This window comes from Panthera leo, chromosome C1 (assembly GCF_018350215.1).
Source record: "Panthera leo isolate Ple1 chromosome C1, P.leo_Ple1_pat1.1, whole genome shotgun sequence".
Taxonomy (NCBI): domain Eukaryota; kingdom Metazoa; phylum Chordata; class Mammalia; order Carnivora; family Felidae; genus Panthera; species Panthera leo.
This window is the reverse complement of record NC_056686.1, coordinates 176,373,230-176,395,364: the sequence shown is the minus strand read 5'-3', so window position 1 is coordinate 176,395,364 and position 22,135 is coordinate 176,373,230. Positions and strand designations below refer to the sequence as shown.

Here is a 22,135-nt window from a genome sequence, read left to right as displayed (position 1 = left end):
CAACATGATTCATATATGTATATATTGCAAAATGATCATCATAGTAAGAAACATCACCTCACATAATTACAAAGACTTTTGTGTATGGTGAGAACTTTTAAGATCTACTCTTAGCGAATTTCAAATAGACATTACAGTATTAACTTTAGTCATCATACTGTACATTTCGTCACCAGAACTTATTTATAATTGTAAGTTTGTATTTTTTTGAACTGTTTTGCACATTTTGCCCTCCTTTCCCCACCCCCTCCCTGTGGCATCCATCAATCAGTTTTCTGTCTTTTTCTTTTTTTAAATGCAAGCTAATTTAAGACATGCTGTATTGGTGAGGGACCATTTTACAGCCTCTTTATACTGAAGTGTGGTGTGTTGATAAGCTTGGACATATAAGTGTTACTTAAGCAACCATATTGCCAGTTTGTTATTGTTACATACACAAAGGAAAATGGGAGAAAAAAAAGGAAAAATAAAGAAACTTTGATTTGTGAAAAAAAAAAGGTGTGGGGGGGGGGCGGGGGAGTTGTTCCTGAAGTGCCCTTCAAGAGGCATCGCTCAGGAGACCTCTGAGAACTGAGACCTAAAACGCCGCAGGTCACCGGTCAGGGAAGTTTTAGGCAAAATTCACAGAGGAGCTCCCACCCCTCCCCCCGCCGCCGTTTCCACCCTGGCGCAGGGACCGACGGGACTGGGCCACGGCCCAACTGCCTCAGGGGAAGACGAGGCCCGGAAGCCCCGAGGCCGGTAGGGGCCAGAAGAGGGTTACAGGGAGCCCCCAAGCCTCTACCAGCCGTCGCCCGCAGCCTAGAGCTAACTCCTCTGCCCCGGAAAGGCGGGGCCTCCGTCTTTCCCGCGTACGGGTCTCGCCGCCCCGCTCAGCCTCCTCGTAGGCCTTGCGCCATTGCTGCTACTATCGGCCGAACGGGGGCGCGGAGCTGGCCCCGGGGCGGGATGCGGCCTCCCCTGGGGCGGTGGTGGCTGCTAATCTGGCTGCAGCCCTTGTCCGCGCCGCCCGCTGGCGCGGTGCGCGGAGAGGAGGAGGCGGCGGCGGCGTTGGCAGGTAACCGCGGGCACTCGCGGCCGGCGCGCACGCGCGCTCCCGGACTCCTCGGTTCGTAGGCCTTGGCGGCTCGAGGGCGCTCTCCCTGCCCTCGGCGGCGGCGGTAAGGCTCAGGCAGCCCGGTGGGCGCTTTCTCGTCCCCTAAGGCTCGCCGGGCGTGGCCGGCGGCAGGCCCAACTTATCGCCTGCTTGGGTTTCCCTGGTCTTCTTGCTGTCACTTGGACACTTTTATGATTTTAGGAGTAGAAGCAACCGCCAAGCTCAGTCTAGCCCAGTTTCCTCGTTTACGAAGCAGCAACCAAAGCTCCGAGATGTTTTGATTTGTCTGAGGTCACACAGCTTGTCACTGGCACAGCTGACCCTAGCTAGTCTCCCGACTTTCAACACAAGACTTTTGTATAGTACATCGATTTGTGTTGAAAACCTCAGTATTTCTCTATATAGCTATTACTTTGGACTCAATAGAAGAGCTTTAGCTTTAGAATTAGACCGAAATTCCCCTGCCTCTGACTAGCTCTGCGACCTTGAGCAAGGCACGCTACTGGTCACATGTAAAGCAGATCCTATCTGACGGGATTGTTGTGATGTTTAAAGTGTGCCCGATGTTACATAGGAAACAAGAGATGGTAGCTCCTCATGTTGTTAAGGGCTATCTGTGGAGTGCTCTCAAGATCCTGGCACGGAAGGGAGGTCGCGAGTGCCGACTCCAGAACTTCTAGTAATATGCTATGAGCTTAATATTTCTAGCTCATCCCCACTCCTCGCGTAAAATCCTTTAAAAGATTTCGTGGAATTTCTGTCCACCAGCTTCTCCTCCTCTCATTGGTAACCGCTGTTTGCAAGGGAGGCACCCAAGTGTGATCCTTTAGCCCCTCCAACGAGATCAAGGTTCTTTGTCTAAGGATGAAGACAGTTTTCCGATTCTGCCAGAGCTGCCAACTCATGGGAATCTTGCAGTGCGTTAAACACTTGGGGAACTGTTCGGTACCAGTTTTCATTGAATGGACATTCCTTGAGTGCTTCCTATGTGTTAAAAGTGCTTTAAATGCATAATCTTTTTTAATACCCACAGTAACCCTATGGGCTTAAGTACCATTTACATACCCATTTTACAGATGAGGAAAGTCAGGCTTTAGGAGTAAGAAATGTAACCAGTCTATATACTGATGAAAAAATAAATGACAGATGTTTCTAAGAGGGAGGGTTTCTGAGCATAGCAGCAGCCAGAAAATTGTAAGTAGCTTTGGACCAACACCCAGAACCTTGAGTTCTAGTTATTCATTACATTTCCCCACTCACTTGCAGAATTTACTTTGGTCCCGGCACATAATCTTTATGGACAATGGTTTTCTCATGAGTAAAATAAAGTTCTTCTGTTGCTGAATGGCTTCCAATATTTTCCTCACTTTTTTATTTGCTTCAGTCCACCCAATATTTCTCATATTTCTATTACATTTAGTATTAACTATTCTTCCTTCTATTTTGTTAGCCAAAGACCCACGGAAATGCTTATCAGAGCTACTGTTCTGCCCAAGACATGCAGGATGCCCACTGAGTTGATAGAATTCTAGCCCACAGCTAAGAAAAATGGCAATTTACATAGCCTTATAGTAACACTTGCCATTCCAGATATACTATACAGCAGAGGCTATGGAGCATCCTGGATCCTGTGAAGGTTCTAAAGACACCACATTGGAACCTCTGGACTAGACTAGGTCTAAGGAACATTGTTGCTCCAAAAGTGGTTTTATGAGTATCCCTGCGGTCAAACAGCTGGTACTTCCTTTCATGAAATAGGGCCCATCTATAACATGAGAAGCTTGGATTAGATGATACTTACTGTTGTAAAATTCTGTCTTGAATGTACACACCCTTCCGTACAATAGAGAACGTTTAGAGCGAGGCCAGCTTTCTGTCACCCTATTTGGATGAAAGTCAGAGGCAAATGACACAGGAGAAGCAGATAGTTGTCTGGCTGAAAGGAAGAGTTATTCATAGTTTGCAGCCAGTGGGAGAGGGCCCTAGAGACCACATGTCCTATGATAAAGTTCAGGCCGCTGGGTTGAATTCCCAGGCTTGAACTATATAGCAATAGGCCATTTGAAACTACAGCTTTCAAGGTTCTTCTCTATGGAGAAGAAAAATCAGTTCTCAAAGTTAAAATTAGCCTGAATGTACATCAGCATGTGCTAATTTCAGATTCATTCTCTATGCACATTCTTGGAGAAATAAAAATCCAGATTGATATTCAAGTCCGGTTAAAAAAAACTAGGGTTACTAGAATAGGAAAGTTACCTTTGTAACTTTGGTGCTCCATGCTAACTCCTTTGAAACTAGGAATTTATAAAATAATACCCAGAAAAGTCCTTCTTCCTTTGACCTTTCAGGAGCTAAGTTTTGTTGGTTTTCCTTTTTGTTTTTCCTATTCTTCTACCTCCCCTTCTTTGTCCCAAAAGAAAAGCAGTGATAGGCCAGATGGAGAAAATGGCAGTCTAATTTAATAAGTGATTTTATATTATAGTTTCATCTGAAGATATTTATTTCCCATATGAGGGCCATGTAAGGTTAAATTTTTAGGAAGAACGTTGCTGAAATATTTTTATGTTGGAGGTTGTTTAAGATCTGCTAGGATTTGAGGAGTGTTTGTGCTTTTTATTTTTAGCACATGCTATAAGTAGGTTTAAGTACTACCTGCCCTTTTCTGAAGTTTTGACTGAATATTTTTACCTTACATATGACTAAATTCTTTAACTTAAATATATCCTTTTACATTAGGAAAACTAAAAAATGACAAAAGTAGTACAAAGGAGTAATTTTAAATGTAATTTATTAGTTAAAGCAGGTGATACCCATCTGTCCCTTTTTTATATAAGCTATGTAATGTTAAAATTAGATTCATTGAATATTTATAAATTGACACTTTTTAAAACACTTTTTTAATATTTATTTATTTTGAGAGAGCAAGCGAGCACACATGTATGAGCACCCACACTGGCAGGAGAGGGGCAGAGAGAGAGAGGGAGCTGTCATGACATAGAACCTCTATCTCAGGAACTGTGAGATCATGACTTGAGCCAAAACCAAGAGTCCGACACTTAACAGACTGAATGACCCAGGCGCCCCTAAATTGAGTGGTATTTAAAATGAACTAAGGGGGCACCTGGGTGGCTCAGTCTGTTGAGCCTCCAACTTCGGCTCAGGTCATGATCTTGTGGTCTGTGAGTTTGAGCCCTGCGTCGGGCTCTGTGCTGACAGCTCAGAGCCTGGAGCTGCTTCGGATTCTGTGTCTCCCTCTCTCTCTGCCCTCCCCAGCTCGTGCTCTGTCTCTCTCCCTTTCTCTCTCATAAACATCAAAAAAATTTTTTTAAATAAAAAATAAAATGAACTAAGGAATCTCATTGGGTAAGGTAACCCTGACTCAGATCCTTTGTAATGTAAATAATTGCGCTTCGTCTTAGCCGTTTGGGCACAATTGTCCAGAAATATATTCTACGGAAGTCAGGTTTATTGCAGAATCAAGAGAACCTGCTGAGGACTGCATAGAGTTACAGAAGGCAATGGTCATTTTGCGACTTAGAGTTGCAGACTTGCTGGGGTAGGCATTGTGATGATGGCATGCTGGGCTGGCCCTGTAGATACTCCCTAAGTGCTTAGGAGATGAGGCAGAGCTGGGATAGCCCACACTTCCAGAACTTTCTCTGCCTCTGGAATCAGGTGTGAGGATGTGAATACCCAGGTTATGGGGCACCTTCTAGGGTGGAAGCATATTTCAGCCTCAGGTGGAAGCAGTAGCTGTCCCTAGGCAGGTATTGTTCTCTTCTGATCAGATGAATGATTATTATTAAGTTTTTATGAAGCCCCAGAAATTCCCTTTTGTTTTCTTGATTATATTGTGAAGGGATTTTGTTGGTATCATTGTGATATTTTTGGGTTTCCCTACATCTGCCTCCGGGAAGTTCCATCCTAGCAGAATGAACCAGCATGACTGAGGCCACATAAATAAATGATACCTATAGACATCTGGCAGCTTCACAGAGTTCAGGTCTTGAAGTGTCAGGGCTTGAACAGCCAACAGAGTTCAGATTAGCTGGCTATGTTTTCTATTTCCACCCTTAGGTGGAGATGGAGGAGGAAGAAACTGAATAATGAAATGTTTCTAGAAGATTATTTAAGGGAGGAGAGACCTAGGAAAGATAACCTTTATAAACAATCTAAGGTTAGAAGATCTTGTTATCTCTAGGAAGGCAGTAGTCCAGCCTACTTAACAATCTCTATTTATTTATTTATTTACTCGCTTATTTTTTATTTTAGAAAGAGTGTGCACATTTGGGCAATAGATAACAATCTTGATTGCTACAGTATCTTACGCTTAGCCTAGCTAGCCCATGGCTTATGGTTTACATGAACTCACTTGAAGTTAGGCATGTTCTTCCTTAGATATTTCGGAGTTCTTGTGTGGATTCAATGAAATTCATCTCAGAAGAGAGTTAATAACAATGAGGGCAGCCAGTGGACACCATGAAATACAAACACCTTATCTATCATATCTCATGTATTGTGTAAATTCGACATCAACTTGACCTCAAAAGCCAGAGGCCACTCTGGAGAATTCCAGGGGGAACACTTTGCAACATGCTTTTAGTAGTGTTTCTATTGAAATCAATAGCCAGAGCAACCTACCTCCTTCTGTACTTTACTTAATCCTGTTGAGGACCAAGGAGAAAGAGCAAGTTATTCTCTTCTAACTGGGAGGCCTCCTATGTAGAATACACTGATGTACCATATATGAGTAAAACAAAAACTTATTGCCTCTTACATCTCTCTGCCCTTCTCTAACCAGTGAGGACAAAGAAGAGAGTCCCTAGTCCAAGGGATCTTAAGGATTACAGCTCTCAACCCTCTAGTTAAGGTATATTGATGATGGAGTAGGGTAGGTTCTGTAGGTCCTGTGCGTTCTGTAGGCGTGATGGCAATGACACAGACTGATAGGATTTTGTTTACATCATGTTGCTTCAAAGGGAGGGACAAAGTGTACCTCCTTTTATTGTGCTGACTGGTGCTGGCCAGACTTTTACAAAGATTGGTCAGGCTTTCACTGTCTGGGCTATGCATGCCCAAATAACTCACTAACCCTCTGGAATTACAACACACACACAGAAGACAGATATTTAAAGGCTGGAGATACGGTAATGAACTTGCTGTCCCTAACTTCATGGAGAGACAGAGTATAAACGAATAATAACATGAAGAAAAAATAAAGCAGAGTGAGAAGAAAGTAGATAAAAGGGGCTGGAGTGTGCCATTTTAGACAGTGGGGTCAGAGAAGGTCTTCCTGAGAAGGTGACATTTGGGCAAACATATATTATCAGAAGGAGCAAGCTCTGCCAAAATCTGGGAAAGGCAGATTTCAGGTCAAGGAATTGGCAAGTAGGAAAACTTGAGGCAGAAATGGTTCAGCATCTTGAGGATGGGAGGATTGGTGTGGCCTGAGTAGCTGAGAGGGGGAGGGATAGAGGAGAGAAGGTCAGAGTACTAGGTCCTTGGAAGGGAGGGTGGATTTTATTATGAATGCAATTAGAAGTCATTGGTTTTGAGCAGGTAAATAATCTGCTCTGATGGATGTTTTTGAAAGATCTATATGCTGATGGGAGAATTGGTCTAGGGAAATGTCATAGGAGCAATTCTGGAAGCAGGGAAACCAGCTAAATGGCTATTACAGTAATTCAAGTGCAAGAAGACTGGTTTGGACAGCAGAGAAGCATTTACTTCTAAATTCAGATCATTGCACTATATTTAAATTGCACCATCTTGCTCTTAAAAGTTACAGATACCAAATGATTTAAGGAGACAGTCTTAGGACCAAGGGGGAGCAAACTCATTTGAAGGCAGTATTTGTTTGTAAAGCTCAGGTCCCAGAAAGAGGATATTCCCTCAAACTACTAACAAGAGTAGTTCACTGTTCTTACAGGAATTGATTCCTTGAAGTAGTGGAGCCCACTAGGAGAGGCGATGCAGGGAGAAGCTCCTGGCATTGAGCACAAGTGTCGTATTAGGAGTAGCCCTGAAGAAACAACTGGCTGGAAGTTAACATTCTTACAATGGTCTGGGGCTGCTGGGGTCTGTGAACCTTAAGCCTCACCCCCTTTACCTGCCTGGTTGGAATGCACTCCCATTTCAACAATACGTAGGGATTCCCCTCTTTTACTGAGGAATATAGATGTTAGTATAAAGTTGTCAACTCTAGCCACCCGGTAGAGACCTGTTCCTGCTCAGAGACCCAACAGGAGGGCTGCGTAGAGGCAGAACATAGGATACCAGAAGGCCAGTCGACAGCCCTCCTTCTTTTTTTTTTTTTAATTTTTTTTTCAACGTTTTTAATTTATTTTTGGGACAGAGAGAGACAGAGCATGAACGGGGGAGGGGCAGAGAGAGAGGGAGACACAGAATCGGAAACAGGCTCCAGGCTCCGAGCCATCAGCCCAGAGCCTGACGCGGGGCTCGAACTCACGGACCGCGAGATCGTGACCTGGCTGAAGTCGGACGCTTAACCGACTGCGCCACCCAGGCGCCCCTCGACAGCCCTCCTTCTAATGCTTGTTCTCACTAGCTGAGGGCTTTTATGTGTTTCAGTTGCTTAGGTGCTCCCAGGTTCTACACTGACTTTGACATTGTCTCTTCTACAGCTAGCTGCCAGCTCTTCGATGTCCAGGAGTGCTTTCTCCCCTGTGTAGCCCTTGGCCAGGAGTCATTTGCATCTCAGATATATCCAAGAATTCGCCTCAACAGTTGGTTGCTTTGTGTGTTGGTAGCACTGGTTCTGCATTCCCCTTTTGGTCTTGTATATAAACAGGCTGTGCCAAGGGATGCATGTTTTAAAAATGTTTAAAAAATGTTTATTTTTGAGAGAGAGGGAGAGACAGAGCGTGAGCAGGGGAGGGCAGAGAGAGGGAGACAGAATCTGAAGCAGGCTCCAGGCTCTGAGCTGTCAGCACCGAGCCTGACATGGGGCTTGAACTCAGAGACAGTGAAATCGTGACCTGAGCTGAAGTCAACTGCTCAACGGACTGAGCCAGCCAGTGGCCCCCTCACCCCCAGGGCATGTAGTTTTAATTTTTAGTAGTTTGTATTTAGCAGAGAGCTTCTAGAGCTTCCTTTACGTGCCGTTTTGAGACCTGCCTCTTCACCTGGATTCTTGTATTTCCATCTCAGACTCTCAAACTCTGCAAATTTGTTGGTATATTTAAAAAACTGTGCATTTCCTCACAATGTTAAGAGTATAGATTTGGGGCGCCTGGGTGGCTCAGTCGGTTGAGTGTCCGACTTCAGCTCAGGTCACAATCTCGCGGTCTGTGAGTTCAAGCCCCGCGTCGGGCTCTGGGCTGATGGCTCAGAGCCTGGAGCCTGCTTCCGATTCTGTGTCTCCCTCTCTCTCTGCCCCTCCTCCATTCATGCTCTGTTTCTCTCTGTCTCAAAAATAAATAAAGGTTAAAAAAAAATTTTTTTTTAAAGAGTATAGATTAAATGATTTGGCAGTGTCACACTGGAAGATACTGGGTTCTCATGTGACTTTCCTGCTTTGTGTAGCTTTGTGACTTCCATGCAGTTGCATTGGTGGGTATTCTCTGCATCTTCTCCCCAAGTCTGTCTTCACTTCCTTTAAGCTTAATGCTTAGGATGCTTCTAGCTAGGACACAAACCTATGTGGGCTTATTCGATATCATTCCCTGAATGGATGTAATTGTTGACTAGTTTTTAGTTACTCGGTCCTTCCCCAACTGTGGTGCAGCAGATTATTCTAACTTCACTTGATGTTTTTATGGAGCAGCTGACCACACTCTCCTTAGAGGAGTTGGGGGATGGGCATGAGGCCCATTTCTCTGTGTGCCCATAACATTCTCTGTGCCTGTTTCCTGTTGACACGTGTAGTGGTGACAGACACCCTGTCCTGGATCCAGAAGAATTTATGACTTTCATCTCACTTCACTTTAAATTCAGATACGGAGGCAGCCACAGAATAAAATGAATCCCATTACTTTACAGTTTTCATATGGCATTTACCCTCTCATAAAACACCTGTCTCTCTTCCTCTGTACATTAGATTATGTTGTGTTGTATTAAATGTTATTTATATGTTGTATATAATATACAGATGCACATATATTTATATATGCAGACACATATGTATCTACTTCTGTCCCCACATTTCTCCTGTGTTGTAGATCTATCCGTCTTCACTTAGTCCCACCAACCAAAACTCAGTTATGTCCCAAATTGAACTCATCCCCCTTTCCCTGCACAGGCTTGCATCTTCTCCAGTGTTCCTTTTCTGGGTGAGGGACCTCACCATCTTTCCACTCACCAGAACTTTCAGGTCGTCTTCTTGCTCTCCCTCATCTAATGAATCTCCAAAGTCTGTTGATTTCAGTCCTAAATGGTCTTTTTATCTGTGCTTTCTCCCTCCTACCTAGTTCATTTCTTGCTTGGACTCCTTGAGTAGCCTCCTTAGTGGTCCTTCTACTTTTAGTCTTCCTCACCTCTAAAATTGCACACTGCTTTAGAATTCTTTTTCTAAAACACAACTGTGTACCTGTTATTTCCCTATTAAATTGGTTATTCTCTGTTCTCACAGATCTGTTCTGTGCCCCTCTCTTCCCTGCTCGGTGTCTGGAAGTGGACATCTGTGGACTGCATCACCTGGGCTTCTTTGCCCTCCCACTTCCCATTGCATTTGGCCAGTGAGAGGCACTGATGGGAGGGCAGGAGAGAGAGGTTGAAGTAGTCATACCTTCATCCCACCGTTCCACATTTTGGCAGGGATTGCATCCCATGACGCTACTGTCCTCTGGGCTTCAGCAGCTCTGGTAACGTTGGGCCCTCCCTTTGCCATTTCAGGCAAGGATGTTAAAGGCTTCCTGCTGTTGTTGATGTCTGGGAAGTTCACAGCGCCTTATTGTTAATGCCTTAACTCTGCCCACATCCTCACTGAATTCTTCAGTTAAACCCTTTTGAGTGTCATCAGTTTCCTGCTGAGACTTTGATGCTTACCTAAAATCCTTCAATGCTCTGCTTTCAGCATGAAGTCCATACTCCTTAGAGTAAGTAGTAACTACTGCTTACCTCTCTAGCTGCAGGTGTTGAAGCTGCCACCAATTCTTGCCCTCTACTTCAAGACTGAAGTACCCATTCTGAGTTCTTTTTTTTTTTTTTTACTTTCACTTTTTATTTGAACTCCAGTTCGTTAACATAACAGTGTAATATTAGTTTCAGGTGTAGAATGTAATGATTCATCACTCACATACAACACCTAGTGCTCATCACAAGTGCCCTCCTTAATACCGATCACCCATTTAACCCATCCTCCTGCCCACCTTCTGTGTTCTTATAGTGCCTTCCATATATCACAAGAGTACTGACACTAGACTAATTTTTTGCCTGTCTCCTGTAGGTTGGAAAGATGGAGGGACTATACTTACTATGTAGGAGAATTCATTTAGAGAATGTAAAATGCATTATTATTGTGAATAAAAGGGGAAAAAAAGATAAGATTGCGGGAAATTAAATATTTAGGAAATGTAATCGCTTTTCGATCTCTCAGTTCCAAGGTGTAAAGCTCTGAAGGAAATGGATTTAATTAAAACTTCTGAGTCAGACTGTTACTGCTACAATCGAAATTCCCGAATGGAGTGGAAATACATGTGGTCAACTCTGCAGGTAAGAGCCTATGTTTAAATTATGTCTGAGGAGCTGGGAATTAAAATGTACTTCTTCAAGAATACAAAATCGCTTTTATATGACATAGAGCTGTGTATCAGTATGAAAGCTAGCTTGGGAATCACATCCTGTGGCCCAAGGGAAAGGGATATGTGGAAGGGTACATTAACTCTTCATACGCTTCATCAGCCCTTCCCCAAACTACTCCAAATAAATATGGTTTCTAAGTGAGCACAGTGTGCTTGCTATTCAGATACATACTTTCCAAAATCATTGCTATCCCAAGCCCCTCTCTGATTCTAGGTATGGCCAAGATAATAGTTAATCTCAATAGCCCAGTACTTTTCCTTCATTAATAATACTTATTAAGCACTAGTTAAGTGCCAGGAACTATTATAGGCTCTTAGGATACATCAGTGAACAAAATAGATCCCTGCTCCTGTGATGTTTATACTCCTAGGGATAGGAGATGGGCCATAAATGTAATAGAGAAGAAAATTATACAACTAGTAAGTGCTATGAAAAAAGAAAATGTAGAGTAAGGTAAGCGGAATGAGGGAGGTGAGGGGGCAGTATAAAAAGAGTGATCAGGGTAGTTCTTGTAGAGAAGGTGATATTTAAGAAAGACTGTAATTTTTTTAAATGTTTATTCCTTTTTGAGAGAGAGACACAGAGAGAGAGAGACAGCACAAGTGGAGAAGGAGGGGCAGAGAGAGAGAGAGAGACAGGATCCAAAACAGGCTCTAGGCTCTCAGCTGTCAGCACAGAGCCCGACGTGGGGCTCAAACTCATGAACCAGGAGATCATGATCTGATCCAAAGTCAGACACTTAACTGACTGAGCTACCCAGGTGCCCTGAGAAAGATTTTAATGAAGTTAGTGAGTTACCAAGATAATATACCAAGAAAGAGTGTTCTAGGCTGAGGGAAAAAGATGGGACAGCATATCAGAAGGCATATGATGTTGATTTGTACTATTACTGATAATATACACCATTTTGATCACCTGCTTAAGGTGGTGTCGTCAATTTACAATTTTACCACTGGAAAGTGACCATTTTCCCCTTTGTAATAAATGAGTATTTTGAGGAGATACTTTGAAACTATGTAGATACTCTTTTCCTTACCTTTCACCCTGTAGTTTTATTGTCCATTGATGATGCTTGCATGAACCAGTTATCATCATGCTGTTTTATCAAATGGTGATTTTCTAATTCCATTACTCTTTCCTCATTCATCAGTATTCTTCAAGAAGGAAGACTTTTTCCTTCTCCAGTTTATTTATATTCATGTAATATTACAGATTGCCAATTCATTCAGTGGATTAGAATCTATTACCTCATAATTTATTTTGATATTCAAATTATCCTAGATTTGGCCAGTAGGAGTTCCTTCAAAGTATCTCATGTGGGAGCACCTGGGTGGCTCAGTCGGTTAAGCGTCTGACTTCGGCTCAGGTCATGATCTCACAGTTTGTCAGTTTGAGCCCCGTGTCAGACTCTGTGCTGACAGCTCAGAGCCTGGATCCTGCTTCGGATTCTGTGTCTCCCTCTCTCTCTGCCCCTCCTCCACTCACGCTCTCTCTCTAAAAATTAAATAAAAACATTAAAAAAAAATTTTTTTTTAAGTATTTCATGTGTCCTTTTAATTTGTGCCTATCATTTGAGCATCTCTGGCAAACAGGATGCTCCAGGCTTATCTTGTAATTTCCTAAACCCATCTCTGGAATCCTACATTTTTTCAAGGAGCATTCAGAGTTAGGTGTGTTTATTAGTGCTGGGATACCATTGTCATATGCATACACACAGAGACACAGAGACATATACACCCCTACACCTGCACATGTATCTATTTCTGTCACTGTTTTTTTTTTAATATGTGTTTTTGCAAGAGAGAGAGAGAATCCAAAGCAGGCTCCACACTATCAGCACGAAGCCCACTGTGGGGCTTGAACTCATGAACCATGAGATCATGACCTGAGCCAAAGTTGGATGCTCAACTAACTGAGCCAACCAGGGGCCCCCTGTCACTCTATCTGTTAAGAAACATGCATTCTGGGGCACCTGGGTGGCTCAGTTTGTTGAGCTTCCAACTCTTGATTTCAGCCCAGGTCATGATCCCAGGGTTTTGGACCCAAGCCCTGTATCGGGTTCTGTGCTAAGCATGGAGCCTGCTTGGGATTCTCTCTCCCTCTCCCTGTGCCCCTCTCCCCCACTCACTCACACACACACACACACACACACACACACACACACACACATTCTCTCTCTCTCTCTCTCTGAAATTAAAAACAAAAACAAAAAAACATGCTTTTTGATATCTCCCATACTACTGGGTTCATTCTAATCTCTCTCCTTGTCGTATTTGTAACTTTCTTCTCTGATAATGGGGAACCTGGTTTTCATTATCCTCAGTATATTAATTTATTTGCTTAATGCTAGGGTAGTAATTTGTTTATTTATTATTTCTTTGTCAACGTTTGTTTAGAGTGTGTTTTATCTCTAGTTTAAGAGTACATAGTCTAATACTATGCCCCAAAATTACTTAGGTTAATTCATTCCCACCCATCCTCCTTCAATATGGTTATATTATTCATTTGAAATATATTTGGTTTCATTCATTTCCATTTTCATTTGAAATATATTTGTTTTTATTTTTAAGGGTTTTCCCCATCCTAGTTGATTTTCTTATAATTATATTTTAGTATGTGCAATATTAGTATGGTTTAAAATCACAGGTCTACACAGAAGTATCCTCAGAGAAGTGTCACTCCCCCTCATTTCTCTATCCTTCCTATCCAACCCTTGTGGGTAGTCAATATTACTAGCTTCTGTCTTTCCTGTGTTTCTTTTTTCAAAACTAAGCAGTGATGCATGTTTATAGACAGTGCTAAGGAGTGGGTTTAGATGGAGGACCAATGGCTGAGCCTGGGTCAGTCTTATATGAAGAGGTCAGGGAGGAGGAAGAGGCCAACAGAGGAGAGAGAGAGAAGGAGCAACAGGTGAAGATGTCCAGGACGCTGTGGGAAGAAGTGTTACAAGCAGGGCCAAAATGCCATTGGTGGATCAAATATGATGACGGAGAATGCATTTAGCAACATGGAGGTCCCTGGTGACTTTGTCAGGGACAGCCTGTTGGAAACGACACATTGGAAGAGGGTTAAAGAGAGAATGGAGAGGAGAAGAACTGAAGACTGCAGGTATGGGCAACTTTTTAAAAGAATCTGAGTGCACTGGCAAGCAAGGGGATAGCTGGAGGGGAAAGTGGCTTTTTTGTTTTTAAATGGAAAAGCTTCAACATGTTTGTGTCCTGATAGGAATGGTCTAACAGAGAGGGACGAAGTGCTGGTAGGCTGTCCTTGAGTGGACAGAGGTGGATCTGATTCTGTGCCTTGAGAATCTTCTTTAAGTCTCCTCTGTGGCAGAAAGTTCCTCCCCACAGGCAGGAAGCAGAGCACGTGCCTGCAGGTGCTGCCGGGTGGGTGGAGGTGGGGATAGGAACCTGTTGATGTTCTCTTCTGGCTTCTTTCATTTTCAGTGGAGAGTGAGGAAGGGGAGGAGGTATTGGTGTTGAGGAAGGAAAAGCTGTGAAATCTTTGTTGAAGAGAGTGGAGAGTAGATAGGAATGTGGTGTGATCGCCCATAGCTGCAGGTCCCACTTCAGGTTCCCATTCAGGGGCTTGAAGTCAAGCTACTGTGTGTTTATCTAGCACCATTGGGTGGTACAAATGCCAAGAGTAGAATGGGTGGAGAGTTGGATTTTGCAGGTGGATGTGACAAAGCTAGAGCAGTGCAAATGAGTCGGGTACCTGCAAGAGAATGATTTGTAATGATCGATCGTGGAATTTAGCTGGATTAAGAAGGGGCTAAGGACATCAAAGGGGTGAGGAGCAGGGGAAAAATGGCTTGATCCATGGTGGGGTCAAAGGCTTAGTGGGGTCGAGGTACTATACAGGGCATGCTAGAAAGGTAGGAGTTGGTGGTCAGCCAGTGGGATGCATGAAACAACCTGTAGAGGGGCTGTAGTTTGGTATGAACAAGGTCCTGGGTGTGGCCGTGGGAGTAGTTAGCTGAGGTGGGGCAGAGAACAAGCATAAGAGGGTAGGAGCTCAAGATGCTGAGAATCAGAGCATTGGAAGGAGTTTGGCATACATAATAAACACATTGAACCCTGAGAAATATGACAAGAAATAGTATTAGAGAGAGAGCATCAGTGAGCCAGGAACTAAAGTCCAGGAGAAATGAGTGTAGGTAATGGGTTATATCACCTGATGCCCTGTCTTCAGAGTTGGTGATCTCACTATCCTTTTCAGGCTTGCCTTACTCTTGGACAGAGAAGAGGAATAGAGAGGGAGAAAGGCAGCAGCAGAGTTGTTCTTTAATGAACACTGGATTGTCACTGTTTGCTGGGTACTGTAGCCAGTACTTTGTTGTGAGACTGGAATAGGACCTGTGGTTGGATTCTGGTCCTTCTTCAGGAGGCATGGGGAGAGAAGCCTGAATTACATATGCTCAGCTGATCCAGAAGGAAGTGCTTTTTCTCACAACACAGTAGAAAATGGTAGAGACATAATTCCTGTTCTCGTGTTTATAACCAAATAGTTGGCCACCTATTACTTTTGTCATTCTTTTTCACATGTCCCTTGACCACAACAACTTGCTACAGGAGGGAGTTAAGTCACCTACAACTCAGGGGAAGAAATAACCACTTTCAAAAGTCTCTGTGCTCGGTGCGTTTGAACGAAACACAGATCTGTAGGTCCATCCCTGGGATCCCTGGGATCCCTGGGATCGTGTATATCTGAGTGTTCTTTATCCAGTTATGTTGGGCTCTCTTTACTCCTCTGCTTATGATTTGAAGGAGCTTATGAGAAGTTTTAACTTCTGTGTTTATGGATTTCTTTGTTCTTATTTTATAGGTGAAAATTACCAGTTCAGGCCTGCTCAATATTGCATATATCACAGGAAGACATAATTGTCAGTATCCAGAAACCATTCTATCTTTTATCAAATGTGTGATTCATAATTTTTGGACACCAAAGGAGTCTAATGAAGTTACCATAATCATCAATCCATATGGAGAGACCATGTGCTTCTCTGTGAAGCCTGTCAGGAAGATATTTATCTATACAATTAGTGTGAATAGAAACAGTAAGTCTGTTTTCATTATACTTGATTTTATGGATTTAGTTTTTCTGGAGTGACATTTCAATAAAGTGACTTTTCTTTTACCAACTACATTGACACAAAGTCTTTGTTGTGTGTGTGTGTCTTTTTTATTCCAGTTGTGGATTTCAAACTCTTCCTTGTGTTTGTAGCAGGTATTTTCCTCTTCTTTTATGCAAAGACCTTGAGTAGGTAAGTATCCCTTTTTATTGTGTTAATTTTGTAAATTAAAAAGAGTATAGGACAATTTTGACCCTATGCTAAGTATTTCCACACTAGTTTGCAGTTCTTGCTTTAGGTTTTACAAACAGTAGTTCTGAAGATAGTGCTTGAAAGGCCTTTTAAAACCAGAAACAGTACACATGATATGTAACGTATATATTACAGCATGCTTTTACATGCATCATTTTGTGTTACGTATTAATGTACGTTTTTTATTTGATCCTCTTAATTATGTGAACTTTGCTAGGGCCGAGATTTATATTCAGGTTTTCTGATGCCAGATGCTTGCTCTCTCTATTAGATTCAAGCTGCCTCCAAAATTTGTGGCTCTGATACAAAAGGTTGAGTTTAACAAATATTTGACTCTTGGATAAACATAGCATCCTGATATTTTGTTTATTACAACTTCTCTCATGAAAAAGGAGTCCTTTGCCAATAATATTTTACTTCTTAGCTTGCTATTCTTAATATTGCTCATCTTTCTTGTAATGCAATTAAGTATGTTTAATGTAATCCATGGCCTTTATAAAACCAATATTACTTCCATAGCCTGAAGAGTAAAGCTTGGACTCAGAGGAGCTGGGCTATAAGCCTGAATCCTCCAATTGGCAGATACTGACTTATGGAAGGTCTTTAACTTCTTGGTGTCTTAGCTTCCTCCTCTGTAAAATTTTGACATGGATAACTATATTACAGGGCTGTTGTGAATGCATGCAGAGCTCTCAGACAAGTGCCTGCTACATGGTAGGCACTCAGTAATTATTCTTGGATCAGATTCTAAACATAGATAACTCAGACATTTTGTTTTGAGTTAGTGGCAAGCTATTGACTATAAATTTCAAGTATAGAAATTTCATTTTTTTAAGAGTATAGGATCTAATTAAAACTAACATCTGAGTTTTTCTTCTTAGTATTCTTTATAGTTGCTATCGTCAGGTTAAACACAGTTTTTAATACTGAAAGTGCTGCTTGGCATTTAAATGGCTTTTATTTGCTTGTTTTGACAGAAGTCCTATCTTCTTTTACTCTTCTGGGACTGTGCTAGGTGTTCTAATGACGTTAGTCTTTGTCCTGCTTCTGGTGAAAAGGTTTATTCCTAAGGTAGGCATACTGTGTATAAATGAATAAAAGAGGGAAACCATGATCTCATAGACATGAAAAATGGATCAAAGTTAATCACGTTGATTATGACAGTTCCAAATTCAAACAGTATTTCTACACTGTATTACAAAACTGGCTTTAAAATGTATCTTTTTCTAGAGATTCCATTTTTATTTGTTATTATGTATACCCTTAAGTAAATATAACTTTTGGTGATACTTTTTTGAGACTCCATTATTTAAAAACATTTTTTTTAATGTTTACTTATTTTTGAGAGACAGAGAGAGACACAGAGTGTGAGTGCGGGGAGGGGAGGGACAGAGAGAGAGGTAGACACAGACTCTGAAGCAGGCTTCAGGCTCTGAGCTGTCAGCACAGAGCCCGATGCAGGGCTCGAACTCAGAAGCTGTGAGATCATGACCTGAGCCAAAGTTGGATGCTTAACCAACTGAGCAACCCAGTTGCCCCAAGACCCTTTTATTTTCAGGTAGTAGATCTTTCTTAGGAGTGGTGGGGGCTGATTCTATGCTGAGTAGAAATTTCTCTTATCTTGACAGAGCTGAGGAATGTCGTGATGCTGAACCATCAAGGCCTTGAGTAACAGTATTGCTACAACTGGGGATTTCTTCATTATTATTAGTTCTGCGAAACACCTTTAATGAAAGAATTCCCTGCACTTAGTTGAGGATAAATATTAGTTAATGTTGATAAAGTTGCAGATACTCTGATTAAAGCTTGCAACACCGGCATTATTTTGAGATAAATTTATTCTTTAAAACAGTGCCTCTCCACCTCCACCTTTAGTATACATGCAAGTTACCTGAGTATTATCCTGCTGAAATGCAGGTTGTGATTTGGGAATCTGCCATGGGGCCCAAGAGTCTGCATTCCAGCAAGCTCCCGGGTAATGCCAATGCTGCTGGTTCATGGGCCATAACTTTAACAAGACACCAGAGAGCACCTTGAATTGACCTCAGTGCAGTGTGATGTAGAAGTTTCTAATAATATAAAGGGTTTATTTGTTTCCTCCTATTTTTGTGAGAGTGAATGTGTCATTTATTCTCTTTTACACACAGTATAGCACCTTTTGGGCTCTAATGGTTGGTTGTTGGTTTGCTTCAGTTTATGTTGTATGCCATTTGATGGAAGATCTGAAGTGGCTATGGCATGAAAACAGGATATATATATTAGGTAGGTAATTAAAAAAAAAATATATATATATATATATACATGTATTATTGACAAAGCTGAAAGTATAACTAAGAGGCCTTCCTTTGGAAGTATGTTTCTCTCTAGCATCTAAATTTTCCTTTTGAACTAAGGAGAAGTGCTGTTAAAAACATTTTATTTTATTCCCACAGTTGATGATTTCAGTTCATTAGATCTCTCTTTTTCTTTAAGTTTGTTTATTTATTTATTTGGAGAGAGCATAAGTGGGGGAGGTACAGAGAGAGAGAGAGAGAGAGAGGAAGGGAGAGAGGGAGGGAAGGAGAGAGGAGAGGAGAGAGACAGAGGGAATCCCAAGCAGGCTTCTCCCTGTCAGCATAGAGCCTGATGGGGGGGCTTGAACTCACAAACGGTGAGATCACAACCCGAGCCGAAATCAAGAGTCGGACACCCAACTGACTGAACCACCCAGGTAACCCTTTTAGATCTCATTTTAGTCTATTTCCCAATGACATCTTTCTTAGTTTTCTGTACTAATGATGAAAAGAGCAAAAAAGTATTTGTCCCTTTTGACTGCTTTTATGCTTTGAATCATGACTCTTTCTTTTTCTTAATGAATTCAGCATGAAAGGTGAAAAATCCTAAATATAAATTACTAATGAAAACTTGAATTTTCAGAAACAGAGAAGCTATTAAGAAACCACTTGTTCTTATTTCCTGAAAGCAAAAACAAATGAACAAGTTTTAAAAATTATTTATTTGTTTTAATTGGGGAATAATGGAGAATGGGAGGGTCAACTTTCTCCTAAGCCCTTAGTGCCAAACTTCTCACATAAGTCCACCCACCCAAAACAGAAGCAATCAATTTTTGTTTTAATTGAAGATTTTTATGTCTTTAGTTCATTTTTCTTTTTATGCTTAAGTATTTTTAAAGTAAATTACAGATATCATGGTATGTTCTTCTAAATATTTCAGTAAACATCTCTAAAAAAAAAGAGCATTTTCTTCTATAGTTAAATAACTGTTAAATCTTAAAAAAATCAATAATTACATAAATTACTCAGGCCATGTTCAGATTCACCCAGTGTCCTTGATGGTTGGTCTGTATAAGGTGGGATATAGTCCAGTACCATATTTTGCATTTATTATGTCTTGTAGGTCTTTTTTAATCCATAACAATTGCTTTTTTCATCATAGTGCTCTGGTGAAGAGACTAGTTGTCCTGTAGAGTGTCCCAACTGTCTGGATTTTTCTGATTACTCCTTTGTGGTATAATTTAACTTGCTCCTCTCTCCCCTGTATTTCCTAAACTGGAAATTAGATCTTGAGGCTTTCTTAGACACAAGTGAACCATTTTTCATAGTATACATCAGAGGAGATGTGTATTTCACATCAGATCAGAGGGAGGATGCAGAATATCTCATCATCCTGCCATTATTAATGTAGAAACTGAGCACTGTATTAGGGGGGATATAGACTGATCCCTCCACTATATTTTCCTTTTTTGACTAGAAAGTAAAAATGAAAAAATAGGGTTTGTAGCCAACTGTGACATATGCTGAGGCTTATTCCTGACCAAAGGAACTATGGTAACATTTGCCCATCTAGGACTCTGAACTAAAAAATATACATATCATAATAATTTATTATTAGACAACCTTAATTATCACAAAAAGTCAGCACAGTATCTCACATTGAAGGAATAACTACCCCTCTATGTGTTTTTCAGCCTTACTTCTTTGGAAAAAGAAAACACAAATGAAGGTTTTCTGCTTAAGTCAAGGCTCTACCAGGATCTTTCACATAACTTTTCAGGTTCAGATTTTCAAGTTCTTCTGCTTTTACAGGCTATGTTTTGGTAGCTGGATTGCTCAGCTTTGCTGTTTGTTATAAGCATGGGCCCCTGGTTGATGAAAGGAGCGTGACTCTTTTGACGTGGACACTGCGGCTCCTCGCCCTGGTTCTGATCTATTGTGGAGTCACCGTGCCCCAGGGCTCCTATGCAGCTCTGATCCTCATCCTGGCCTCCAGGAGTCTACGCTACCCGCTGAAGGCGTTCACTTATATGAGGTGGTGCGTATCTTTTTTCTCCTTGTAAATGTGACATTTTGAGTTCTGGTTTTCTTTATTGTTTGGGGAAGTTTCTTGGATGTGTCCTATTTAGTCTCACAATTAACTACATTTCATCTGGGGATTTGGGAGAGAAAGCGGATAGAGAATTTAAGCATCTAATCCCATCTCCATTTCTAGTCTTCATTAATCTTTCAGAGGTCTCCCCCCAAATACTAGGTAATTTCAGCTCACCTAGAACTTACTGAGATCAGGGGCAAAATTACTTGGGTTCTGGGTTGCCTACAATTTCTACTTTTATTCTACATTTCCTTTCATTAGGACCCAAGATTGCTTTAAAGGTATTTGTTGTGCTTATGAAATAGAGCTAAATGAATGTATTGTTTATGCTTAGGACTTTTTGGGTTTTTTTAGGTTTAAAGTTAAGGCTTAAGGGGCGCCTGGGTGGCTTAGTCGGTTAAGTGTCCAACTTCGGCCCAGGTCATGATTTCCGGTCCATGAGTTTGAGCCCCACGTCGGGCTCTGTGCTGACAGCTCAGAGCCTGGAGCCTGTTTCAGATTCTGTGTCTCCCTCTCTCTGTGACCCTCCCCCATTCATGTTTTGTCTATCTCTGTCTCAAAAATAAATAAACGTTAAAAAAAATTTTTTTTTTAATAAAGTTAAGGCTTAAGCCCTTGAAAAATACAGAAAGAGAGATGAGGTAGCTTCTATTGTCACAACTGTATTATGTCTCTCCTTAGTCACTGAGCCTGAACACCTGTTTTTGTGTCAGGTGCACAGATGAAGGAGATAGTCCCTACCCTTGAGGTGTACTTGCTGCGCCATCAGCATGCGTTTCTGTATCTTTGGAGTGTTAAAAATATGCCTGTTCAGGGACTATGGCACATAGAGAGAGTTCAGGAGAGTTCCTGAAAGAGATATTACTGGGCTGAATCTTAATGAATTAAAACAGCCGGGTGAATAAATGTAGGAAGGACCTCCCTGACAGGGAGAAAGCCCAGTTTGGTAGCATCATGAGGCAGGCAAGGGAGGTGGCCGTCGGCCAGGTTGTGGAGGCATCACAGGCTGTGTTAAGGAATCTAGTCTGATCCTGTGCACAGTGGAGGCAAGAAGCCATTCTGCAATGCAGTCAGCATTCTCTGCCTGCTGCCTAGACCAGACTTACAAATCCAAATGCTTGGGGCTGGTCCTGACTGGGTGATGCTGAGCAGGGGTGAGTCAGTGGGGCCATCATGAGGACTGTGAGAAATTCTACAATGCAACCTCATCAGTAAGGGGGCAGTTACTACTCAGCTTGAGCTGATTATTACCACATAGGAATATGGGCTCTGCCTTGCCAGATCTTTTGTTTTTTTTTAGAAAAGCTGGAAATATGGATTTGAATGTGAATTCTTATTATTTTTAAATGTTGGCAACTAATCTAAAAATAAAAATACAGTTAACACAATCAAAGCAGAGACCGTGAACCTCATTGGGTGGCAGAATGTGGCCCATCTGCCTTCTGGCACAGAGGGTGGATGTAAGTGGGAGGCCCTGGGACAGTGACATCATAGCAGTCCAGGCAAGAGGTGATGAGGGCCCAGAGTCGGGCAGAGAGACAGTGAGGGAGTGAGGGTGTTAATAAATATTTATGAGGTAAACC

At 41.9% G+C, this 22,135-nt stretch overlaps 1 protein-coding gene across 9 annotated transcripts in view; it reads left to right on the top strand.

Annotated features, from left to right (window-relative positions):
* The first annotated feature begins 609 nt into the window (after nt 1-609).
* Nucleotides 610-22,135, top strand: part of NEMP2 (nuclear envelope integral membrane protein 2) — a 98,761-nt gene continuing 77,235 nt past the window's right edge. For 4 of the 9 annotated variants that reach the window (XR_006205612.1, XR_006205611.1, XR_006205610.1 and 1 more), the window contains exons 1-7: nt 751-1,108; nt 10,653-10,768; nt 15,686-15,917; nt 16,052-16,124; nt 17,162-17,255; nt 18,332-18,446; nt 20,270-20,495. Coding sequence is in view for 6 of the 9 variants with exons in the window: in XM_042949476.1 (XP_042805410.1) it covers nt 949-1,108; nt 10,653-10,768; nt 15,686-15,917; nt 16,052-16,124; nt 17,162-17,255; nt 18,332-18,446; nt 20,270-20,495 (1,016 nt within the window). In the remaining 3 variants the exon portion in view is untranslated. The other 5 variants (XM_042949471.1, XM_042949470.1, XM_042949474.1 and 2 more) reach the window with 5 other exon arrangements.